The sequence below is a fragment of the Cotesia glomerata genome, linkage group LG3 (genome assembly GCF_020080835.1).
Source record: "Cotesia glomerata isolate CgM1 linkage group LG3, MPM_Cglom_v2.3, whole genome shotgun sequence".
NCBI lineage: Eukaryota > Metazoa > Arthropoda > Insecta > Hymenoptera > Braconidae > Cotesia > Cotesia glomerata.
In genome coordinates, this window is record NC_058160.1 from 319859 (window position 1) to 347384 (window position 27526).

Genomic DNA, 27526 nt, shown 5'->3' on the forward strand with positions numbered 1-27526 from the left:
TTATATCCAGTGAAAACTCGATTATTTCTACTAGGGTTACCAGCTCACTAATTAATCAAAGAATGAAAGTTTTAATCGATCGAGGTTGAATGACAATTCCACAAAGTATTTCCCAAGGGAACTTTAACCAAATGCTTTGACGTAGAATTACGTGAAATTCATCGAAACCCGCAATTAGTCTGCTTTGACGATATCAGCCACGAGGATTTTAGCTCGTGAATGGATAACACAAAGAACGTCTCTATGAAGAAATAGAAATAAATATAGAACTGAATGATTCAAAGATAAGCAGAAATGAACTGTGAAATGTTAACATTGACTTGCTCAATCCCTTTTACAACTCTGACACCTCCAGAGAAGCCGCTCGACAAGTTTGAAGTGCACGCGAGCACGTCAGCTTCAACTTGAAATTGAGTTGTCATCCACTCGGCAAAGTTATAGTGCTTTTATAATGTACTCTATATATACATATACCTTTTAATTTATATTCTATATAGTATAATATAATAAAATATTAAATGAAAACTAACCAATTTTAGATTATAATTGAATGTTATATTAATTTACTAACGCGGTTAAATAAACTTTTGAGTCTTTCAAATGGTTTATGTTTTTCTCCTATTTATTGTATACTCTTTTAGTGACTCAAAAATTTTTTTTAATATTTTTAAAAGGGTTGCGCTCAAATATTCAGAAATTCATAAAAACTTTTTAAATATTCAATAACTATATGAACTAATTTTGTACTACTTCGTATTACTTTCGGTTATATTTATTTTTTGTGCATGATTGATATCGCAAATTTTTATAGAGTTAAAATGTCAAAGTTTCATCATAAATGATAAAGTATATTTTTAACTGAGAGTAGAAATGAGAAATTTAAATAAATATTTTACTAAACTTTTCAGAGTTTATCAATTTATTTTATGGTATTCAAATTGAACCAAAAAATTAAAAACAGAAATTGAATGATTATTTAAATGGATTTTTTTCGGATTAATTAATGATTTTCATTATAACTATTCGAGTATAACTAGACTTCAAAAAATCTGAAATTCACTAAATATTCGATTGTATTTTTTTGAAAACTTTGTAGTTGGATAATTGCAATATTATTGAATGAAGTTAAAGGTTAAAATAACTGATAGAATATATATTCAGTGATTGAATGAAGCGAATGAATGTAATGAATAAAAATGAATGGAGATACTTTGGTTTGACGGACATAGGTGGAAAACAAAATTTCCGGTCAATCAATAGCAATTTGTGTGAGATTTATTAACCACAAGATGCGCCAGTAGTCTGTCTATTAACAGACACCCTGAGGTTATCCCGCATAGCATTCGTGACTAATTTCCCTCAATTTATGTCGGAAGCATTAAAGTTGGACGATAAAACGCGGCAGACTAGCCGGGGTTATATGTCAAGTCAATAACTCCGAAGCTCTTCACTCAAAGTTAATAATAACTCACTCACTATTCTCCTACAATTACGGCATAATCTATTTAACTCAACTCTACACACACTCTCACGTCCTCGAAATTGTATCAGCTAAATAAATTCTCCACTTGCACTGATATCAATTTCGTTAACTGTAATTTCAGAGGGCAGGATTTTGGAGCTCCACTCGCCGGACGGGGTTCACGAGTGCTGGCTGAGAGCAGCCGACACCACTGAAGCAAACGTCTGGTTCAATGCCCTTCATTCGGCCTTAGCTTCGCTGACGCTTAAAGCTCTGAGGCTCGCTTCGGTGCTTCCGGATCCTCCGCATCTTCAACACATCGGCTGGCTGGCCAGACGTCACTGTGCTCAGGTGAGAAATCCGTCTGTCAATTACTTTATTACTCGAAACTTTATTATAACTTTCAAACTTTTAAACAATTGATAATTAATAATGTATCCTTCTGTCGGGCTGTCAAAACTTGCCGATAATCAATCACCCCATTCGTTAAAATCACTCCGAGAACCTTTTTTTTCCCGTTTACTCACCAGCCGTTGTTAGAAATCCAATCACTCATTTCTGAGATTAAATGCGGCTTAAGTTTTTCGAATTATTTCTTAATTTATTACTGCACATTATTTTCAATATTAATCAATTTAAAATCTGGATTTTTTATGATCAATTAATTATTTTAATTTTTTTTAAATACAAACTTTCCAATCAATCAATAAAAAACCGTGTATAAGCTTTTTTGGCTTGAAAAACTAATTCGAATGCCGTCAAAAAAAATCGGAATCTAACGACCCGTTTAAAAGATATTGAAAATTTTTTTTTAGCATGAGATAGAAAAAAATATAAGTACTTATTAAAACTAAATTTTGCAGCCTTCAGTGCTTCAAAGCCTTTGAAAGACATCTTGAGCTCTAGAAAAACGAAATATTGTAAAGGTCTGTAATTCCGATGAAGATATACATTCAGGACTTTTGTCCAGTCCTTGTAACAGCAATAGTAATAAGATTAAAAGTTCCATTGGTGAAAGAGAACGATAAGTTTTAAGTCGTCAGAACAGGAGTTTTATAGAAGTTTATGATTCCTACTGATACATAATGCCCCTCTGCTGCTTATATTTTCACTTTAGTTTCCTCAGAACTTTTATGCGACACTGTAAAAAATAAGTTCCATTTAAAAGCAGTGATAATAAAAATTTCCGTGTACTTTGAGTACTTTGGTGTTGAGCAGATTTCATACTTATAATAAAAATTTTCTTTTAACGAACAATTATAAGACATTTTAGTAAAATGAAACTGAATTTACCATTAACAGAATTGTTGAAGAAGAAAAAAATTATTTAGTAACAATATTGGTATTGTGATTATCGAAACAATAACGCCGTGAAATTTCCAATAATTTATTGACAAGCGGAAGCGAGGACGAGGGATCTATGGGCTGTGGTCTCTGGTCTATGGAGTGTGGAGTATGGAGTATGAAGTGTGGAGTGTGGAACGTGGAGCTAACTATCGCTTAGTAAGACGTGCAAATGGGTTGAGTCAGAGGGCAGCAATCAGGTGGGCAAATGCCAATCAATTATGTGTGAACGACATGAACCTTGCGTCCCTTTGACTCTACGTACCACCTTGCCCCTTTATCAATACTCAGGACGAAGACGACGATAACAACCGGGGTTGGGTACCACTTGATATATCAGTTATCGATTCACTTGCACGCTCGACCACGTTCATGAACGCCGCTTTGCACCTGACAATCCCTATAGAGGTATGGGTCTATAGTTATAGAGCTATCTTCTCCTCGTACATCCCCTTTTGCCCCTCACGGAGCTATTCTGAACCCATTTCCGGCAGAGCATATCTCTCCTCGCACCGATTCACCTACTCATTCATCTTCATTATTTTTCATTCTGTTGTAATATTCCTTGCTGCTAATTTACATTCCAATAGAATACTTTCAACACTTGCTGTCATTTTCAAGAGAATAATTATTTGTAATCTTCATTTACTTTCTAGAGTATTTAAAAACTTATCAAGGGCAAAATTAAACTTGAAACTGAAGGGGGTTCAATAAAAATTATATTTTCATCAATTTTTACCCTTTTAGTGTATATTCCTTCAATTATTCAATAAAATTCAACTGTTGTCAAGTTAAAACACAGTATATTAAATTTAAAAGCAAAACCAATTATCATTTAAATTTCAATATAAAGTACCTGTTTTGATTATCATAGAAATAATTACCATCAGCAGTAAGTAACTTCTCTCCCCGAGAATATAAATCTAAACTTATAATTACGAAAACATTGACCGACAACCAGCAGAAAGCAGCAGGGTCTTTATACATACACACATAAACAACAGTTTCTATGTTCCACCATTAATGTAGAACAATTTCCATACGTTGATAGGAAGGGTTGCGATAGTTTTCTCCATGAATAATCAAATCTCGTTATTGACACCAATATCATTATCATAACTGAATTTATTAACCACGATAAATAATAGTTATTTACACCAAGCGCAAAGTATACCACCGGTATAACGGTAACAGTAACAGTAACAGTAACAGTAATAGTGATAGTATATTACACAACCAACGGAGGAATATCAAAAACGATAGATAGTAAAAGGCAGATAGATATAATACCTGTCCATTAATCATGCTCGACTATATCGGTACACAGAGACCTGGGACAGGGATAGTATGTTCCGTCTAGTGTGAAATTGAATGGAGATAGAAGTGTGTTAGTGTGTTAGTCATTGGCAAGCGTTCACTGGCACCAGCAGACTCAGACACACATAGATGTATACACACAGTCGATTGAAGCCAAAGCAGAGCTGTCACCTCTACTGTGCTCTCCACCCGGTCACTTTATGTTGGTAGCGCTGGTCAGGTGCCATTTTCATTTCATTAGTTCACCACTCCGCCGTAGTACGTGCTCCTGATAAAAGCTATTGACTGATTCAATTCTTTTTAAAAGCTGCTACCAGCTCCAACTATCTTCACAGTTTACTTCTACTTCCTCGTTATTATTATTATTATTATTATTATTATTATTATTATTTAAATAATATTATAATAAACACAAGGTATAATATAGCGTTCAATAAAAGGCCACTCGAAAATTTACCCCATCAAGCAAAAAGGTTGTTTTAACCTCGAAAGGGTTCCGTTAAGTTTCCAGCAAACAAATTGCTTTTACCTAATGGCTTAACTAAATGTTCGTTGAGGAGCTCCAGCTCCAGCTCCAGCTCCAGCTCGGCCCTCCGGTCCGCTGATCTAGGAAGAGGAAGGGGCGGCTGATGAGATGGCAAAGTGTGTGCTGCAATCAGGACAAACTGCTCGTATCAATAATCAACTAATTAGTGCACCTCTAGATGGATAGCCTGTTGGTTAAGCATATATCCACGATCGACATGAATATCCGAGGGTGTGTGAGTATGTGGGGAGTATATATGTACCCGTGAGGTATCATCAAACATTTGCTTTTACCATTTACCATCAGAATCTTTGTGTGGTGGAGCCTGGACGTTTGTAAGCCGTGATGTGGCCAATGGTTTTGGAGTCTGGTGAACTGCTGGCGGATTTATCTCTCCTCTCCCGGAGCAACTCTCTTTCTGTCGGTCCACAAAGTGGATAGTGCATCAGCAATGCTAAGTAAACCTCATACCAGCTATGTGCTGATGGATTGACGAGTTGGAGGGCGGCTTCGAAAGGCTTCCAGCTCCCTGAAAGAGCAAGAGTCAGCTCGCTCACCCGGAGGATCCAACACGAGTAAGAGTAAACTTAAAAAGGAGGGTTACAAGGGTCGAGAAGAGTTTAGTTTGGCTTTTTCAAATGCTTTACTTGAATATCTCTTCAGCCAGTAAGGATAGGTAGGATATAACTCTAGCCTTCGACCTTCTCTTCTTGGTCTTGTTCCGTTGAGAATGCTCGGTAAACACCCAATGTATGATGGGAATATGGATATGAGCTGAGTAAACACACTTTATCATCGATTTCTTATTGGCTATTCCTATTGCTAACGGTGAATTTAATACTTTATTGCTCTTTTAATAACCGCTCTCCACGGGGTCTATTATTGCTTTTGTTTTCCGTCCCCGGGCGGTTGTGGAGCATCACTTTTTCCGTCCTATTTTTTCCATCAATTGAGAGATAAAGAATATCAGTTTAATGTTTCAATAAGAGAGATTCAGGAAAATTTTTTATCATTTTTTTAGGGTTTATTTTACCCCAAGATATTTTCTTGGAAAAATTTATGATTTTTTTGCCTATAAAAATATCGTGTTTTTCTGCGACCTTGGTTTTATTTAAAAAATTATTTGTAATGTTATTTTAGTCGAAGCACTTTACAACTTTTCGATACTGAAAAAGTTTCTTTTATATTGTCATTATTAAGCGATATAATTTTATGATTTCAAGTAGAATATTATAACTTTCACAGTATGTTGTAATAAAGGAAATAACAGTTTGATTTTTTTCTTGTTTATAGTAGAGACGTTAAAATAATATTGTATGTTTTATAAATAATAATTTTATGTATTATTTTTCAGTGGGTTAAAATTAAAAATAATGTTTATAAATTCAAATAGAAAAAAGATAAACTAAAAAAATAAATAACATTAATATTTATTCTATAGAAACAAACACTAGAGCTAGAAATAAAAATAATAATAAAAAAAAGAGTGTTATTTTTTTAGCGCAGGAAAATAAAATAATTGCATTTGCTCCACTTTCCTCTTTTCCTCTCGTGTTCTTTGTACACTTTAATTACTTCTACAGGGATGTATGTATTCTACCGAGTATAAATTACTAATGAATTATTTTTAAATATAAAATATACGGATATATATTTTTATTTTTAATACACTTTTAATGAAACTTTAATGTACATTTTAATTTACATATATTAATTGATATTTCAATTTCTTGATTGTAAGTTATAATTTTTTATTAAGCAAAAATTATTATTTTTATAAAAGCGTAGTACAAAAATTTTTTCAATAAATTTAATTAGTTAAATTTTTGGATCATAAGGAAATTGAATATTCTAATTCATAATAAGTTATATAAGTTAGAGTATAGCTAATATCGTAATATAACATGAAATATTAAATACCGAACCCTATTGGAAAGTTATAATAGATAGGATGGAATAAGGTCTATACCTAATATTAAATTATATATATATATCTATCTATCTATAATATAGTCGAAGCGATCGGAACAGCTCAAACACGATTTATCCGAGTTTCCTAACTTCGGTAAATACACTTGCGTCAATAATCACACGATTATAAATGTAAATAATCAATTTCATTTATTATTATTAATCACTCACACCCGTCTATTTAATTCTCAATCTTATCATTGTTATTTCTAAGCAATAATTAAATATTAAAAATCAAAATTTTTTGTAAACATACCTGAAGCTTATAGTTCATACTTAATAACATTGTAGAGCCTCCGCAGAATAATAAGGACTAATTACCAAAAGGTTTAGCTAAGGGTATAATTTTGCTCTAAGCAAAGCTCTATTTTCTATAAAATTAATTTAAAAAAATTATTTAATGTTGAAAATTAAAAAACATAATATACAATGTATATAAAAATTAATAGAATACTAATAAATGAGATACAAAATGAAATTTTTTGCTCCATCTCCATCAAAAGTTTATCATACAAAAGTTTACTCGCGCACGTTGAAAAAGGTTCTACCCATTCAACTCGAATAAAACCACGCTCCAGATTCTACGCACACCCGAGGATCTACTAGACTGGCAACTCGGGGTCGCTTCCATTTTACCCGATCGATCTTCCCTCGAAATTTCCTCTTGCCCTTAATTTACTCACCCAAGTAATTATTAACATTAATAATTTTATTTATTTCAAAACAATTTATTAAATTTGTATAAGTGTTGAAAAATTTTTATTTTAATTAAAAAAAAAATATCTCTTGCTCAAAATTAATAAAATATTTCAATCTAAATAAGTTTACTTAAGAATTTTTATATTCTTCAGGCGAAAGAAATTTTTTTTTTTTTTTTTTTTTTTAAATTTAGGAACAGAACAACTTTGCGCGAAGAGAAAAATTCAGTAGTTTGTTTTCTCCGTGGAGTCTCTGGATTGAATTTGAAAGCCAGCGATGAAAGCTTAATTTTAATTTTAATTAAGTTTTTTTCAAATTGGCAAATAAAATCCCACGCAGGGTAAATAAATTTTTAACACTGATTGCCGAGTTAATTAAAGGCAAACATTGAAAACGGTGATAAAAATAAAAATGAAAAAAATAAAATAACAAAACAAATAACAGACACATATGTATATTCATATGTAACATAAAACATATATTCATATGTGGAATTGTTGATTACAAACAATGGATCAAGTCAATACAGTAAAATAATCAAGGCATTTACAGCCGAATTGAGTGACTCATCACCATCACATATCCACATATTCACAGATTCAAATATCTGCTGTTACAATAAATACGTAGATACATAGACACGCTTAACATTTGATATCTATATAATATTATATATGTTCGGAGAGTAGATATGAACAGAGTACATCTGCGTGTGCCATTTTATTCTCGTTTCAATAAATACTTGGATTGCGATTCGGTCGAATTGTCCGCAATCTGCAGCGGCGAACACACGCATCGATGTTACATGAAAATAGATCTCGCAATCGACGGCACACCAAAATACGATAAAATATGGTATTGTGGAGCGATGCATAAAAACCCACCACGGTGGTACAAACAAGTCGACCGAGGTAAATCGAAACTCAAAATTTTTTTAACCTGTTCGTTCTGCATTTTTCTATTTTTGTATAGATACACCAGGCCTACGCTACACTGCAAATATTGTCAATATAAAACCAATCATTTTTTTTACAACTATATTAATTCCCAATTTTACAAATGAAAACTGAAAGCTGCACAATAAAAAATTTTGTGTTAAGGAGGTATTGTGCAAAATCACTTTTCTTACAATATTCTTCAATTTTTCAATACGCGTACTTCTAAGTGTCCTTTATACAAATAAATTTTTTTTAATAGTCCTTGCAGTGCTAATTTTCGAAATATTAGCAATTAAAAATCGTATATTTAACATGTATTCCCTAACCTAACCGTAGTTAAAGTCAACATTTTATTGAATAACAACCATACTTTTCTTAGAATTTTTTTGAAAAACTGAGAATATTTAATTGAAATTATAAAAAGTATTTTTTATCAAAAATAACACAAACGAGCGGTATTCATTTTTTATAAGAAATGTTTGAAGTTAGTGACTTTCGATATTTTACTTGAGTGGAAGTAAGTGAGCGATAGTCTGTAAAAAGAGGCAGCACTAGTGTGTGAGAAAGAAACCAATACCCATAACCTATTGGTGTCTTTTTCTTGGCGCAATACCTCCTTAAAAATTTTTTTGTTAAATATTTAACACTTTTATGGGTTCATTTAACACAATAAATCTTTAATCAACACAAAAAAGTGTTAAATATTTAACACAAAAATTTTTAACACGAAATTTTTTACTGTGTAAAAAAAATCCAAGTCTGACTGATTATTGAGTTGTACTACTGTCTATTATATTAAAAGTAAAACGTATGACAACTTATTGGCCTCTATTACTGCTTACATAATTTTTATCATTAAAATAAAATTTTTCTGTGATTTCAGAACGGAAGAGCCTCGAGCGAGAGCAGCGAAGATGGAGCGAGCAGTAGCACGAGTATGTCCCGCGTCGCCGGGAGCTACATCGGAGTGAGCTGCTCGGGGGGCTGGAGGAGCGTCTTCGGGGCCGTGTCGAGCCGCGAGCTGAGGCTTTACGAGTGCGCCCCCTGGAGCCCCGAGGCCTGGGCGTCGCCAAGCATCACATGTCCACTTATCGCCACCAGGTGAGTCCCAATGATTCCTCAATCCTGACACAAAACTTTAAATCCCGAAAGGTACTTAGCACATCACACATTACACGTTAGCGTGAAAGATTCTTCCATTTATTTCACATCTCGGTCTTTTGAACGCGACACGGACAAGCTGCTTAATTTTGTCCTCCTGTTCTTGTCTTTTTCCTCTCATTCTGATCCCCCAGCAGTACATTGGACGTATATGCATGGAATGAGACACAAGAACAATGCTCGCACTGTCGGATTACCAATGAGGCGCAAGCTCCTCTCGCAGTTCATTCTGTTCCGGTTCTCTTACTTTATCTCTTTAATGTGTGAGTGTAGAGTGTGTGAATATGTGGAGCTCCGGACTCCGGATTACGGCAGTTAGCGAGATGTTCGTTAGACCGCCATTTTAATTAAGACCATTACATCCCCGCCGACATTAGCAGGTACAAGGCTTGCCGACGATTACGTGCACGGACCGCGTAATCCTCACGCTAACATATTGAGCTTATGAAAATTTTTATGAGGATACTGTTATATAGTTACATAGTTGTATCAGTGTATGTAGCTTCAGTATCCACCTCGGACAACTCAATAATTACTTACCGATTTATAGTGATTGTGATGATGATAATAATAATAATAATAATAATAATAGTGATAATGATAATACTAATAGACTATTAGCCGGGTAATTAACCAGCCGTTTAATCCTCAGTAAACTTGTCGCTAAATGTCGATTTTTTAAACCTTTGTTGCCTCGTTAACTTTATTAGCGGAAAATTCAATCGTACTTTTCTGAGGAAAGTTCAAGGATGGATAATATATAAGTTATTTATTTTTTTTAAATTGATACCTGAACAATCCACTTTAAATTATTTTTTTTTGTTAAAAAAATTTATTTATTATATATAAATTTTTTTTAAATCTATATTTACATAATTAAGAAATGACCTTGTACCTTGTGAACTATTGACATTTTTAAAGATATAAGCTCATCCTGATGTTACACTCATCAAGACCTTTCATTTGAGTACCCACATCAATTTTTCATATATTTCATATATATATATGAAAAATATATCAAAAATGCATGTGGGTACTTAAATGAAAGCTCTTGATGAGTGTAACATCAGGATGAGCTTATATCTTTAAGAATGTCAATAGTTAAAAAAGTACAGTGCAATTTAACAAAAGTCATTACTTAATAAAGCAAAATTTTATTTATTTATAATTCACAAGTGACAGCAGTCACATAGTGACTGCAAGGTTGCTAGTAAAAATTATTCACCCTTTCGAGAAATAAAAATTAAATGACCTTTTAACATTTTCCCAGACAAAAAAGCGACCCTTGTAATTTTGGGTAACATAAATTACAAGTTAGGTAAAAACTAAAAAATAAAAATAATCGGTGGGACCTTAGAAGAAAAGTAATTAATTAAAAGAGTTGATTATTACAGCGATAAAAAATTAGTTAGCATGAGTGTGTAAACGAGTGTATTTACTGATGATTATCCGGCGATGTGCGCGATAAATGTGTTGGCTACGGGCGAGCTTGTACAGCAAACCGGTGTAGTATAATTAACGAGCGTGGATCGTAAAACTGGGAACCGTGACTCCCAAGCTTAGTTGTACTTAAAACAATGCCAAGCCGCTGTCGGGGTCGACTGATAGACCGGGCAAAGTCGTCGCTCGAGGGCCTTTCTGGACGTGGATGAGCCTCTATGACACCCGCGAAACTGGAGGGGAAATGGAACGAGCAGGAGAAGGAGGACCTGATTCTCGGTTAATTAATAGCCAGTGATTAATCGCCGGCAGTCTACCCTCGTCAAACAAACCGAGCACTCGAGCTTGTACTTGTACGTGATCTGCAAATACGATGCTTATGCATTCCACACTCTGTAACTGTTAACCCTCTACCCTCTGCCTCTGCTATATTATACATACAATTATATATTTTATCTCGGGTACTCGTCTCAGTCGCTGGATATTTTATTTATTCACTCATTACTTCTCTCAACTGGCCTTCCTCTTCTCTAGTTTTGCTTTTACCCTTTCGGACTTTCCGATCCAGACTTTGGTTTTTAAATTCTTATTATATTCTTCTTTTTATATTTTCTCAGCAAATATTTAACTTAGACGATCGCTGAATAATTAAACGCCACACTGGGTCCAAGTATTTTTTTAAGTAAAACCTCCTCATATGTTTTTTTAATTGTATTTACTTATTTGCTAATTAACCTGACTTGCCAGAATTTTTGAAACTTATTTTTTATTATTCATTTAGGTTTCTTCGATATTTTTTTATTTGATTAGCTTTTTTTCGACTTTGAGCAATTTTTTCTTGATAATAAATCTTAAAAATTTAATTTAAAAAAAAACAAAGAATCTAAATAAATAAATAATGTCTGTACTTATCTCCGGAGAAGTAAATATGATATTAATGATGATAAAGATACTTTAAAATACTTTTTTCCGATATTTATTAACGTCCCCGAGTTATAAAATTTATCTGAAAAATTCTCCCCAATAAATAACCGTACGTGTTAAAGATCTTTCGGGTATTTTATTAATCTGTTAAAAAGTATTTTTCTGGAGAAAAGTTTTATTCATTTTCATTTAATTAAACAGCTGACAAGAAAATAAACTCTGTTGGTTTAAAATCGAAGGTCGTTAGAGAAAGTTATATTGGAGATGTTTTTTTTGTCAATATATTTTTTGTATCTTGTTTGAGGAGAGAAGCTTTTATCTGATCGGTTTCTTGTTCTTTGTTCTTCGAGTTTTCTGTTTTTCTAACGAATCGAGGATCGAACGGTAGAGCGATACGTGACATCATCCCAATGTAAATGAATCCGCTTCTCGGAGAGTGCATTCGAGGAATTGAGAGTGAGGAAGGGAGAATGTCCTGTGGGAGGCGCCTTGGACAGTCAGGAAAAGTTTATTAGGGAGACGTACACCGGGGAAATCGACAGCACACGAGTGTACTGCGACTACGTGCGCTGCTATACAACAACTATTTAAATTTCGATCGTTTTTCTTTTAATTATTTTAATATTTCAATTAATTCTCAATCAAAAATTTATTCTTGAACTAAAAAGCTTTTTTTTTAATTCAATAAATTATTTTTAAATTAATAAAATTAAAAAATTTGAACTAAGAAAATTATTTTATTAGTTAAAAAACAATTTATTTTCATTTTCTTTGCAATTAAAATTTTTTTGAAGCAATTGAGTTGCCTTTGAACCAAATACAAATTTTATTTATTACCAAGCGCTTCCGGGACCCACTGGAGGCCTGACCCCTCGAGCCTCGGGGGTGTTCGAAAAAAAATTAGCGTAATGTTGAGCTGCAGAGCCACCAATCGGCGTGTTATGAATTGCTCGCTCTGGGTTAACGTCGTTTTACCATCAATTTCCGGCGTTATTTTGTTACGTCGAGCAGCGGTCCAGGTGCCAGCATCCAGCACCCGGGACTCGACCAAAACGCGGCCCAAAAAGGCACCAGAGTTGGAGCTTTAAATATATGGTCTGACAAAAATGTATCGTTATCACGAATTGCCCCCAGGAGTTTTCTCACACCAGAGTCTACTCTCTACACTCTACACTCTGTATTGTACCGTCTACCGACTACCCTCCGTTCCAAACGGCACTCTTTGTACATAACATAGCGCCAGTCCTACGCCTACATAAATATATGTGAACACATATTGTGACACCTGATACAAAAGCATATACTGTTTATTTATTCATAACAACCTCATTTCAACGATCATACGCAGTGATACTACCCCTCTTTTTCTCTCTTTCTCTCGCTGTATCACCTGAGGGTGTGAATAAAAAATTAATCATTTATTTCCGTAATGGAATTGAGTTTTATTTATCGTTTTTGCTTAATAATTTTTGTATTATGTCTTTAAATAAAAAATTAATCTATATTATTAAAAGAATAAGCAAAATTTTGTGGTCAGTGTATTTATATGATAAAATGGGTTTTTATGGTTAAATTTGGTATCGTTGCAAAGGTCTTGACTTAAATTTTTAACTTTTCAAGGTTTCATATCATTCGCACTAATAGTCAATTTATAATGATAAGTATTTAGGCTGCATAGATACATATCTAGATACATCAATAAGAAATGACCTTGTATCTCGTGAACTATTAACATTTTTAAAGATATAAGCTCATCCCGATGTTACACTCATCAAGACCTTTCATTTGAGTACCCACATCATTTTTTCATATATTTCATATATTTATATATATTATATATATGTAAATATGAAAAATATATCAAAAATTCATGTAGGTACTCAAATGAAAGCTCTTGATGAGTAGTATAACATCGGGATGAGCTTAAATCTTTAAAAATGTCAATATTGAAGAAAATACAGTGCAATTTAATTGGCTAGTAATACTTAAGAAATTATTTTTTATAAAAAAAAAAAAAAATTTGCAAGTTTCAATAAAAATAAAACTAATTGTTTGAGCGATAAAAATTTTTACCCTTTGAATAAAAGATTAATTTTTTTATAAATAAATGAAATTGTTTTACGGAATAAATCACACACCAGAGAATACAGACTTGCAGTAGTACTCAGTGAGGTAATAAATAAAATAGAGAATTGGAAATTTATCTGAGTCACAAAAAACTAAAAAGGGAAAAATAAAAATAAGGGAGTCTTGGAAAAGGAGGTCAAGTAAATGGTTATCGATTGTTCTTGCAAGTGATTCAGTAGTCGGACTATTGGCAGGAAAAAAGTTAAGAAATTATCAGTGGGAGGATGGCTCGAGGAAAAAATTTTCCACCGCAAATCACTTCCGGTTCGCCTGCCGGTCTAATGAAAATGAAGATAAAATTCCTTGAGGGGTGAGTTGTTTAGGAACTCGATGCGGGCACAAACTACGGGGTGATAAAAAGTTATTGCCTTTAAAACGAAATATGTTGGAAAGGGGCTCGAGAGAGGAATAGAGGAACAGAGGAATCAAAATAAAAGTTTATTGTTTTTTTTTATATTTTAGATTTTAAATTGAAATTTATTCCAAATTCTCTTTGTTATGACCGAGAGTAATCGAGAGGAGAGACGCAGATAGTTATTCCCCTTTAATTATTCCTCTATAGAGTATATATAATATTGCAGTTTGGAGTTGTAGGAGCCGTAAAGGCAGCCCGGGAATCAAGGGGGATCCAGTGGAGATTGAAAGCTAAATAAAAATAAATTCTCGTTGGACTTAATGGCGCAATAACACCCGCCAGTGCGGAAAATTTTTTAATAATCGCGCGGCAGATTTTCAACGTCGTCGAGTGTTTAACGGCTTGTGCATCTGTATATAATATTGAGACGTAAATCAATCTGACAATTCAACGCGCAGTACAGATGTGCTTCGATATTTATTTCTTTTTTTTATTTATTCTTTTTTTAGGGATAATTATTGCTCAAGTTTATGTCGGGAAATCACTTTAATATATGAAGCCGATAAATTAACTAAAATTTACACGAAAAAAAAATTTATTATTAAATAACAGTCATTCTGATCTAATTACAATTTTTTTTTGAATAATTATCTATATTTTTGAGAGAATAAAAAAAATGTTGTGTCCAGGATAGTTATGATTTGAATTTGTGTCTTTTCAAGGATTCATATCATTCTCACCGATAGTCAATTTATTATGATAAGTATTTAGGCTGCATTCGAAAATACTTTATCTCTAGTTAGATAATTAAGAAATGACCTTGTGTCTTGAGAACTATTGACATTTTTTAAGATATAAGCTCATCCCAATGTTACACTCATCAAGACCTTTCATTTGAATACCCACATCAATTTTTCATATATTTTATATATTTATATATTTCACAAATACCATATACATATATAAAATATATAAATAATGCCATGTGGATACTCAAATGAAAGGTCTCGATGAGTGTAACGTTCAAATGAGTTTATATCTTAAAAAAATGTCAATAATTAAGAAATGACCTTGTATCTTGTGAACTATTGATATTTTTAAAGATATAAGCTCATCCCGAAGTTACACTCATCGAGACCTTTCATTTGAGTACCAACATCAATTTTTCATATATTTTATATATTTATATATATGAATATATGAAAAATATATCAAAAATGCATGTGGATACTCAAATGAAAGCTCTTGATGAGTGTAACATCTAGATTAGCTTATATCTTTAAAAACATCAATAGTTAAGAAAGTACAGTGCAATTTAACGTAATTAAGAAATGACCTTGTATCTTGTGAACTATTGACATTTTTAAAGATATAAGCTCACCCCGACATTACACTCATCGAGACCTTTCATTTGAGTACCCACATCAATTTTTCATATATTTTATATATTTATATATATACTATATATATGTATATATGAAAAATATAACAAAAATGCATGTGGGTACTCAAATGAAAGCTCTAGATGAGTGTAACATCGAGATGAGCTTATATCTTTAAAAACGTCAATATTTAAGAAAGTACAGTGCAATTTAACAAAAAGTCATTATTTAATAAAGCAAAATTGTAATTATTTATAGTTCACAAATAAAATGTACAAAAATAGTATAAATTTTCTAATATAATATTATTAAAGTAAAAAATAATAAATGTGAAAAATTAATAATTTTTTAAAATGAAAATAATATCACTGACTACAATTACTAGTGTAATTACAGAGTGTAAAGTGCAAATTCCCGGGATCTGTTTGTTAAATAATAAAATAAACGATAAAAAATTATAATTTGTAATAAACCGCGGGTTGATAACAAAGCTCGCGGGTACTTACCGAGATTATGGGCAATAAATGCAATTAAGGGTCAAAAATATCAAATGCGCAATTACTATTATTATTATTATTATTATTATGTTACATCGGTGGCCGTAGATTAAGTTTAATGATAATTTACCCAATGATTTTGCTTAGCAGAAAGTTTTATCTGTAGCATGGAGAGAGAGAAAGAAAATACAAGGGGGAGTATGTGCATATACGTTCATACAAATACGGGCAGGAATAACAAGTTTATTGGCCGGGCTCCAGAGGGACTACTCAAGCTCGATGGTTCTCCACGGACCTCATACCTTCAGTTCTTCTTCCGCCCTGTCTCTATAATCGATTTTGCCCTCTGCCTTCCAAATATTTTGACTGTCCGTGAAAACTGATCCATAAAATAATGATAAAAATAATATTTGGGAAACTTTTTTTAATTATTCCACCGCTGACATTGAATTTGAGTGATTTATTTTTATTTTAGTCTGTTCTAATAGATATAACTTTACCTGTTTCAGACTGGTTGGCTCCTCGACGAGGAACAACGAGCCCGGGTCCAGCGGCAGCAGCAACAACGGAACGATTAACGGCGCGACATTCGCGGTCCGCGTCGGCACCATAGACGGGGTTATTACGCACCACCTGAGGGCCGAAACCAGGAGGGACTTGGCCGCCTGGGCAAGAGCCATCGTTCAAGGATGTCACACCGCTGCTTTGTCACTCCGCGAATACACTGTCCGTAAGTTATTTTTTAATTTATCGTTTTATTTTATCAAAATTTAGCAATTTTTTTTTTATTTTTTAACAACAAACAGACATTACTAAAATAAATTTAAAATGAAAGTTTAAATCAATCAAAGTCGGCAGAAAAATTCGTAATAACTAAAAACAACATTGCCGGGAAATTAGCATGAGAAAATATTGACAGAAATGATTAATGAGATGGCCCGGGAGCTGTAATAATAAAAATTCATAAAACTCTGTGCATGGTTAATTTGATTTTTGTTTTTTAATCCAGCTTGGACAGTTTATTTATTTATTTATTTATTATTGGCATTTACTGACGGACAAATGTAAATAAAATTGACGATTAAATTTGTTAATAAAGGACGTGATTAATTATTAATAATAATACATAATGTAAGCGGATGAATGACGTAGATGTTCAAATAAACAGGCTGTTTATGGCAAGGTAGACCGTGCAAACTGGTCGTCAACACCGAAGAAGGTTTTATGCTCTACGCAGCAGGTGCAAGAGGCGTCAACGGAGCCAGTCCCGGGTCCCCACCGGCCCCCCTCTGGAAGCGATCCTTCGACAAATTGAGGATGTCTGCCGATGATGGCTCCAGATTGCTCTGGCTCGATTTTATTGACGACGAAAATGAGATTGTGAGATTTATTCTTTGTTTAGTGCTTAAATTTCATGACTTTCCCTGCTTTGTTGATTTTTTTTTCAATATTTTATTGACTGTCAATGGCAATTTAATGATTATCTATTAAATTATTAGTCACTACTTCTATTTTTTATAAAAATTTTTTAGATTTATTTATAAAATAAATTATGAGGAAAAAAATTAATTATTGTTTTAAAATCTAAAAAAAATAAATAAAAAGTCAGTTTAATTTTAATTTTTATAGAAAATAAACTCTAAAAAAACAATTTTTATAAAATAAATTATAAGGAAAAAAATTTATTAAAAATTAATTATTTTTTTAAAATTTTAAAAAATAAATAAATAAAAAATCAGTTTAATTTTAATTTTTATAAAAAATAAACTCTAAACAAACAATTTTTATAAAATAAATTATAAGAAAAAAAATTTATTAAAAATTAATTATTTTTTTAAAATTTAAAAAAAAAAATAAATAAAAAATCAGTTTAATTTTAATTTTTACAAAAAATAAACTCTAAACAAACAAATAAAATTAAATAAAAAATAATAATTAATGAATAAAAAGCAACAATGACTCGGACAAGGATTTGCACTAAAATTTGTCAAGTATTTATTTGCCATGACAGTAAACAGTGTTTGTACACTTGAAACATTCATTCCAAACACCCTCTGCACACACGCCCACACCCACATACAACCTAAGAGCCATCGTAGAACGTAAATATTGACGGTCCGAAGTCCAGTTGAGTCCAGAGTCCACTCTCAGTCCTCAAGCGCTTCTCCGTCCGCTGGATTTAACGGAAGAAACACTTGCACACATTCACCTCTAGTCTTTTGTTATAAATTTTATAACTTTGATTTTTTATTTATTATTTCCCTGAAGGAACTGGACCTTGAAAGCTGCCCCAAGCCGATAGTCTTCGTGCTGCACAACTTTCTCTCCGCCAAGATCCATCGCCTCGGATTATCCGCATAGGGGTACGAGGGGGCTTCCGCAGAAGTCCCCGATCTTCCCCCGCACACCACGAGGTCTGTAACCAGCGTCTTTCTTCACTAGAAATTTATTTTTAATTAATTAAGAAGAAATTTATTAATTCTTCCCTACTCAGGACTCGTTGAAAAATAATAAATAAATAAATAAATAAATAAATTGATTGAGAGCATCAATCAAAGCCAACAGAGTCAACGACTTATAACCTAAGAAAGTATAAAATAATAAAAATATAATAACTTGTCGTCGATTTATTGTTAATTAATTAATAATCGTCGGCTTGAAGCCATCCACGGCGCTCCTGCCGGAACTTTGATAAGTAAATAAATTAATTAATTAATTAATTAGCTAATAAGTTTGACTATGTAATGGTAAATATTACTCTATTGTATTTATTGATGATAATAATAATTAATTAATTACTAAATTAGGGGATGAGTTGCGCTATTTCAATTGTATTTATAATTATAATAATAATAATAATAATTAAATATTTGTAATTGAGAGGTAAATATTACGGAGTATGGTTGCGATTTATGATAATAAAGTCGAGAAATGTTGAGTTTGCGGGGTAGCAATAAAACGAATTAATTATTGATGAGTGATGTTTGATGTATGATATTGATATATTTTATATGAAAGGGGAGGTTTAATTGATAAATTTATTTGGGTATGACCAATGGGTTTTTTTTCTGAGTTGATTGTTGTTGTAGAAAAATTGTTGCTTGCTGGTTTAAATAATTTTTTAAGTTAAATGTGCAGAAGCTTTATTAATTAATTTTTTTTTTAATGAAAATTTTAACAAAATAAAAATTTTATTTAAAACAGATGCTCAATTCTTCGATAAATTTTTTTTACAGCCAGTCATAGACATTTTATTATCAATAAATTCAATAAAATCTGAGTCGTATCCTCGATGAATAAAAAATATTTTCCCATGAAAAAATAATTAAAGTTACTGCATAGTTAAAATAAATAACGATAAAAGGGTAGTTTACTATGAAAATAAAATCGAGTATAAAGAGAAAAGGCTGAAAAAAAAAAAAGTAATAAATAAAATAAAATAAAATAAAAAATATTAAAAGGCGAGAATAAAATAAAAAAAATGACATTGCTGGTATTTCTGTTAGCTCGGTAAATTCACCAGTGTCCTGGATAGAAACTGCGTGCCCTTTTCCGCAATATTTATTTATTTAGATATTTTTTTTTTAAACATTCCACACCGAACTCGGCATTCCAGGATCTTGGGAGTGTAAGTAAGAGGAAATTTAACTCGCGGTATTGTGTGTGTCTGGGAAGAAGTGTACCGGGTCCTATTATGCATCCAGTTATTTTGTACGCTATACGGTTGGTATCCTTAACGCAATTAAATTTACGAAGTTGCCCCGAGATAAAATGTGTCGGCAGGTGCGCAACACATCAACTGTTATAGCCGTTGTCGTGGTATTGCTATGTCCTGAATTTTCCAGTTGCGTAACTGATGTAATTTAAATTGTACTCGAGAACGAGCGGTAAGATTTTAAATAGACTATTTCTTTATTTTATTATCCCTCTTTATTTCCACTTAACTTTGTTTTTAGCTGAGGTTCTGCTATCGAGACAAATTTATCTCAAGACTACCTTTAACGGCCGCCAGTAACCTCTTTAATCATTTTTATTTTCACAGCATCGGGTGGGCAAATTACTTTTTATAAATTTTATAAATATCTATTCATCTTAACTCTCCTTTTAATCTTAATCAAAATTTAAATAGTTTCGGTCGTTTTTATTTCAAAAAGAGTTAATCAAAAATTATAATTTTATAATTATTGATTTTTTAAAGAAAGAAAATCAAATTTAAAAAAATTTTTCCATTTAATTATTTTATCAAAATTTTTTTTCCTAGCAAAAATTTTTAACACCTTTACCATTTTCAATATTGTAATTTACAATTTTTAAAATAATTTTCTAATAATATATAAACTTAAAAATGTATACGGGGTTTTATTTCCTCTCTTATTACCAAATATTTATGTGTTCAGCTTAATTTGGATCAAACTTATTATCAAAATGAAAGTAACTACTAAGTAAAAAATAATTTAATTAAAAAAAAAACATGCCTTAAATTTATTTAAATTCTCAAAAACGATCAATCAAACAAAGACTAATTAAATGATCTAACATTATCAATGTTTTGAGTATATTATTAAAATTAATTAATGTTGATGTAAACATTCTAGCCGTTGTGTTACTTATTATTAATTATTAATTAGCTTGTAACTAGATAGAAAAATAGTTAAACAAAACAAAGTGTGTAAATTATTAAATATATGTTTCAAAGTGAGGCGATAACACAAATTAACTACTCAATAGGTCTCAACCAATTATCGAGATAATAGCTAGGGCTCACCGCTGAAGCAACTCTACAAACTACCAACTGGAATTACTATCTATAGAGATATACTCGTTGACAATCTAATAAATATCCGCAAGAGTGAATTCGGTACATTAATTCTATGAGAGTCTCTGATAGAAATTTACACGGCTAAGATTATTCTCGAGTATATCTACCATGTAATAATGTATAATATATTTAATTTATAATGTATATGAATGTTTAATGTCTATATAATATTAATAATAATAATAATAATAATAATAATAATAATAATAATAATAAGATGTGTATGTGGTAAAAAATAAAATAAATTATCTAGAATGCAAGAAAAAAATAGTATTAATGGTAATAATAATAATTAGTAAGTGAAAATAAAATTTAAGAGAGTATATTCGTGATCAGAAGGGCTGCTAGGTAGTTATTAAATTAGTTAGTAATTAATTAGCAGTTGGATCTACTCGCGAATAAACTCTCGTCTGGTACAATAAATAAATAAATTATTTATTAATTAAATAATTATCTATTATGTAGAGTTTACATATCAACGAAGCGTATCTCACTAATTTTGTTTGTTATTAGTTATAATATTAACCCAGCGTCGCTAAATTTACTGTGTAATATTAAATGTCAAATGTGTAAATAATTTATTTGTTATTTATCATTTATGATAATTGGATTTTGGAATGAGATTAATTTCTTCGGTGTGAAGGAACTTTTGTACTGCGACTCAATGGCTGATCAAACAAGTTGTTAGTACTTTGTATTGTTTGGCTCGAACAGGTTATGGGTTATCCATTTTTAGAGATTAACAGAGAGTTTAATGTGTATGCGTTATAGAATAAAGGAACAAGTGGTTAGAATTGAATATTTCGCTTATTTTTTTTACCTTTTCCTCTACACGGAAAAAAGAAAACTCGAAAAATTACAGTATATAATGCAACGTGGCGCTTCGTGATGAAAACTGGAAAAATTACAGTTTCAAATGTAATTATTACAGATTTTATAATAATTACATTGTAGAATGTAATATTTACATTAAAAGCTCTGAATATTAAATTAAAAAATTGAATTTAGAAAAATGTTATTTCAAACTGTAATTTTTCTAGTTTTGATTACGACGGGACCGATTTTACATTTTATATTGTAATTTTTCGAGTTTTCTTTTTTCCGTGTTGTTCAGTTTCTTTTTTTTTTTTATTAAAATTTGGTACTTAGCAGCAGAAATGTACACTGATAGGATTTCTTTATAGTTAATAGTATATTACACTACAAGGGAAGAAAGTTGAAATTCCTGCCCTGTGTGATATGATGCCCGAAGCGAAGCCGAGGGCATCATGACACACAGGGCAGGGCTTTCAACTATCTTTGCGTGTGGTGTATACGATTTTTCTTCATACCTAGTCGAAAGTACGTTTATTAATCACATTTTTTAAATAGGGAGAAGGGGGTCAATTGAACCAAAAAAAGTTTAGTAATTTTTTACTATTCGAATTAAAACTAAATAATAAATTTTTTTTTCTTGGAATGATAGTTTATTAAGTCTACTATCATTATCAATACATAAATTAGTTAATAAACAACGTGAATTTTTAAAAATTATTAATTTATCCAAACGCGTCGAATGGTTCAATTGACCCCCGCTCGGGGGGCAATTGAACCACTGCTCGGGGTCAATTGAACCAATGACATTTATAACTCAAACCCGAACTTTTAATAAATAACATATTAATTGTTACTTTCTAATATTACTGTTGCACATTTTAATATATATATTATATTTAATAAATTAAAAATCGATTTAAAAATAATTTTAATTACAAATTGAGTTTATCAAATTGTTAGGTTATTTTCCTGAGTATTTTTCACGTCGAGTCAAGATGCGCGCGCATGTCCCATGCTTCTCCGTATGGTTCAATCGTCCCCGGGACTGCTGGTTCAATTGACCCCGTATAATTTTAAAACAATTAATAGTAAATAATAAATAAATAAACCATTCTATCACTATAAACAAAGTTGAGGATTATAAAATATAAGTATATACAACTACTATAATTCAAATTTTATCAATTAATTCAAAAATTTAAATATTATTAAACAATTTGTCACCAGCCGAAAAGAAAGTTTGCATGCCTAAAAATAAGAAAATCTCAATTTTTCAAAATTTATCGATCGCAATGATTTCAAATTTTGATCATATCCGAGTTTAACATATTAGAATCTAATTCTAAGAGCATGAAGCGTTTTTCAATTTTTCGATTTTTTAAGTCGAGTGGTTCAATTGCCCCGTGGTTCATTTGACCCCTTCTCCCCTACTATCAGCAACACAACCCCGTTCTGCCTTCAGCTGACAGGTCAGCCATGCTTTTTTCATTTGCTCCCTATCGGCGCGCCTCTTTCGGACTTACATAAAACTTTAATTTTTTTTTGTTGCGTTCTTGATGCCTGCCCGGCGACATTTGAAAGCACGAGCGAAGCGAGTGCGTCAGGTCGGCGGGGGCAGGCATCAAAAACAAAACAAAATATAAACCTCGAGTCTTACAATAATTATATTTACAAAAAATAAAAAATAATTAATAATTATCTTTTTCGAAATAAATAAATTTACGCCTATGAAATGCATTTTGATATATTTTTCATCCATACATATATATATATATATATGAAAAAATTGATGTGGGTACTCAAATGAAAGGTCTCCATGAGTGTAATGTCGGGGTGAGCTTATATCCTTAAAAATGTCAATAGTTGACAAGATACAAGGTCATTTCTTAATTATGTATCTAGAGATAGAGAATTTTCGAATGCAGCCGAAATACTCATCATAATAAATTGACTATCGGTGAAAATAATATGAAACCTTGAAAAGGCACAAATTCAAGTCAAGGCCATTGCAATGACACTAAATTACACTAAAAAAACCGATTTTATCATATGACTATCCTGGACATAACAAGATTCATCCGATGAAACTTTTTTATTCATCTTATTATTAATTGTAAGTACAATGTTTAATTAAAATATTACATACAACGAGACACTAAAATACTGACGTATATATGAAGCAACGATCTACGAGGTTATCGTGAAAAATTTTATTGATTAAGTGGTAGACGATCTCTAGATAGCAGCAGCCGGCTGTTTCTGTAGACATGAAATAGTATATTACACATCTAGGGCAGTAAAATAAGAAATGTCTCAGATCACATGTAATTGTTGTCCGAGGCGAAGCCGAGGTCAATAAACATGTGATCTGAGGCTTTCTTATTTACTGCCCATGGTGTGTATACTATTTTTCTCCTCGACGGAGGCGGAAAGCGGCATTTTCGTTTAGCGCAGCGGGAGGAAAATTGACGCTTTCCGCCCGGAGGTGAGAAAAAATTATTTGCTCCCGGCGATGTAAGTGAGGCGCGTGTAATCCCACCAGGGGAGGGAAATCAGACTTTAGCCGTTAAATTTGGAGAGGGAAGTGCATACTTTCGACTAAGGTATAAAGAAATAGTATATTACACACCTGAGGAAAGAAAATGAGAAATGTCTCAGAACACATATATGTTGCCCGAGGCGAAGCCGAGGTCGACATATATGTGATCTGAGATATTTATTATTTTCCTGCCATAGGTTTGTATACTATTTTTCTGTCCGACAAAGGCGGAAAGCGGCAATTTCGTTTAGCGCAGCGGGCCGAAAGTTGCCCCTTTCCGCCCGGAGGGGAGAAAAAATATTTGTTAATATTTAACAAATCATTTATTAGAGACCACTTTTTAGACCTTAACAAATATTTCTTAGTATTTAAAAAGATTTATTAATATTCAATAAATGAATATTAGATTTATTAAATACAAATAAATCATTTTAAATACTAAGAAATATTTGTTTGATAGTAAAAAGTGGTCTTTAATAAATGATTTGTTAACTATTAACAGATATTTTTGAATACAAATAAATCCTTCTATCAGTATAAGTGAAGTGTAAAAATATAATATAGAAAAATGAGAAGGTATTAATTTTTGATGTCACGAAAATATATATGCATATTCTATTGCAATACTTTTTTATCGGCGACATAAACCGAATCATATTTTTTTACGAGATTAATAAACTGGAATGACGTCAGCGTCAGGCAATTGGGAGTTTGATAATAAAAACACACATATATATCTATGTATGTTTATATAGAAATAACTTTGACGGACAGATAAAAATTATGAAGTTTAAATTCTGAAATATGGTTTCTTTAGAGACAATTAAGAGAGATGTTTATGTTGATGATAAAATTTTATTATTTGGTTGGAGAATTTTTAACTTTGCTAATTATTTTTAATTTTAAAACTTCTAAAAAAGGAATTATTTTAATTAAAAAAAGTTCTTTATAAATTTTAATATGTAAAAATTCATAAAGGACAAAATGCCTTCTAGGCTCACCAAAACTTGAAGACTTTGTCATTTTTATCGGTAGCGGCATAAGAAAGCGACATCCCTCGGCTATGATTGCCCCCAAACTTTTCTGATCCGTCTCCACCGCGGCAGCGGGTTCCTTATAAAACTTAAAGATCTCACCTCACTGCCCAGTTAGGTAAATCGGCACATAAATCACTCCGGCTCCTCTTATCCCTGTTGGAATCGAGTGCGCCTTATCCTTATAGTCCTCCTCGCGTACTTTTTCCGCCTTCCTCTCGCGAGACATCCAGCGAAAAGTAAACTTAAACTCGAGGAATCAAATGTTAGTAACAGTTCCTAGATTCTAGATTTTAAATCCTAAATCCTAGATTTTAGATTCTAGATCCTCAGGAGATTCTTATTGTCAACTCTCTATCGATACTTTTATAGTCGGAAACGTCATCTGTGAGATTCATGGCTCCAATCTTTACTTACTTATCTGCTGAGAATTACGAGTTCATACTTTTCAAACATTTTTTTCTGTATACAAACTTTTAGATTTTTTTTTAAATTATTAAGAATAAATTTTTTATTTTTAAAATTGAATTTTCCTGTAGAAACAATGAAGAAAAATCTAAAGACAAATTTTAAAGACTTGAGGTAAGAAAAAGGATATTTATTTAATATATTTTTCCACGTTTCGATAACATCCAAGTACAAGTACGAAGGAACGTTATATACACATAGATACAAGAAAAGAGTGTCGGAATAAGAAAATCAGAGGAGTTTTTCTTATTGGAAGCTTTAATGCAATTGAAAACACAGCTTATCCAAAAAGGCAGAGTGAAAAAAATAGCAGCCAAGTCGGAAAGGTAAAGACGCTTTCACAGGATTCAAACGAGTCTTATATTATGTATTCATATATATATATATATATGGAGGTTGAGAAGGATGAAAAGAAATGTAGTGTCGTAGAGGGCGCGCAAAACGAATCAACTGGCAGGAATGTTTGCATAACCCTGATTCCTCGGGGAGTCTACTCGATCGAATTCAAATCGAAGGAACCAGTCGACTGTAATACGAGCAAGATAAAATTTACGAGGCTAAAACTTACTACTTGGCTGACTGTGTTTGCATTTTAAATAAAAGCTTTACCCATTTCGCTGCTCGGCTTTTCTCAGCGCCTCAACCGAGAGAAGGAAAGAAAAAAATAAAATTACCTTTATTTGATCAACTCCATTTTTCTTCAATTTTAATTATTAATTATTGATAAAATTATTTTTATTATTTATTCTGACTTTAAGTACTTGATTATTTAATTTTTATTAATTTTAGTTGCGGCTCGAGCCAACAGATGGCGCGCAAGTGGAGCGCCACGGCGACATTTTGTTGACAGAACGACACAAGCGGTATTTTTTAATCTTTAGAAGAATAGGGGACTCTAAATTGAAAGAATGAAAGGAAAATGAATAAAAGGCATGCGGGGAAAATTTCCAATAGGTGCGATGAGCAAAAAAAAATCCATCGGCAAATAAGAAACGCCGTTAAATGAAATCTTTTGACGCGTTGACGTGTATTTTAAAATATTGTGTCTTTTTGGAAGAAAAATGTTTATTTTTTCTTTTATTTGTGTTTTCCTTTTCTTGGACGAGCTCTTTGGCTGCCTAACGTTCCTCGCAATCTCACTCAAGTTGTTTCACAGTCTGCGAGCACATTTCAAACGAACTTTGATGTCGATAAAAGACGCCAGAGGTATACCAGTGAACCGGTTAGAAAATAAATGTAAATAAATAGAGAATAAAATTAAATATTGGGTTTTTTTTTTATTTTATTAAATTTAATCATTTTTATCAGACTCATGAAAGTCTTAATAGTGCCGAAGAAATCACCGGCGGAAAAATTTACGGTATTAAATGCAGGGTTTATATTTTTAGTGCTGCTGCATCTGGACTATTAAATTCTTTGCTATCTAATGTGTGAGTTGTATTTAATTTATTTTTATAAATAATTCAAGTGAAAAAAAAAAAATTGCAGTTTATTAATAAAGTTTATTATTATCGTGTATAATAATTTATAAATTGATATCTTAACAATGGAAGACAGTTCTTGTAATCAACTTTATCTAATTATTACATAGAAATTCCTATGGCAATTAATTGGCGCTTGAAGGTATATTTTTTCAAAATAAATTCTTCATTTATATATAATATATATCTATATGTTTTTTTTCTTAATAAAATAATAATAAGAGTC

The 27526-nt window shown here is 31.8% G+C and overlaps 1 protein-coding gene across 3 annotated transcripts in view; it reads left to right on the top strand.

The window, feature by feature from the left end:
- Positions 1-19319, top strand: part of LOC123262259 (beta-1-syntrophin) — a 126377-nt gene extending 107058 nt beyond the window's left edge. The window contains exons 4-8 of one of the 3 annotated variants that reach the window (XM_044724435.1): positions 1605-1813; positions 9141-9358; positions 16653-16873; positions 17312-17523; positions 18412-19319. In XM_044724435.1, the coding sequence (XP_044580370.1) occupies positions 1605-1813; positions 9141-9358; positions 16653-16873; positions 17312-17523; positions 18412-18504 (953 nt within the window). In that variant the 3' untranslated portion in view covers positions 18505-19319. Of the gene's footprint in view, positions 1-1604; positions 1814-9140; positions 9359-16652; positions 16874-16949; positions 17139-17295; positions 17524-18411 lie in introns of those variants that run through there. The other 2 variants (XM_044724436.1, XM_044724437.1) reach the window with 2 other exon arrangements.
- The last annotated feature ends 8207 nt before the right edge of the window (positions 19320-27526 follow it).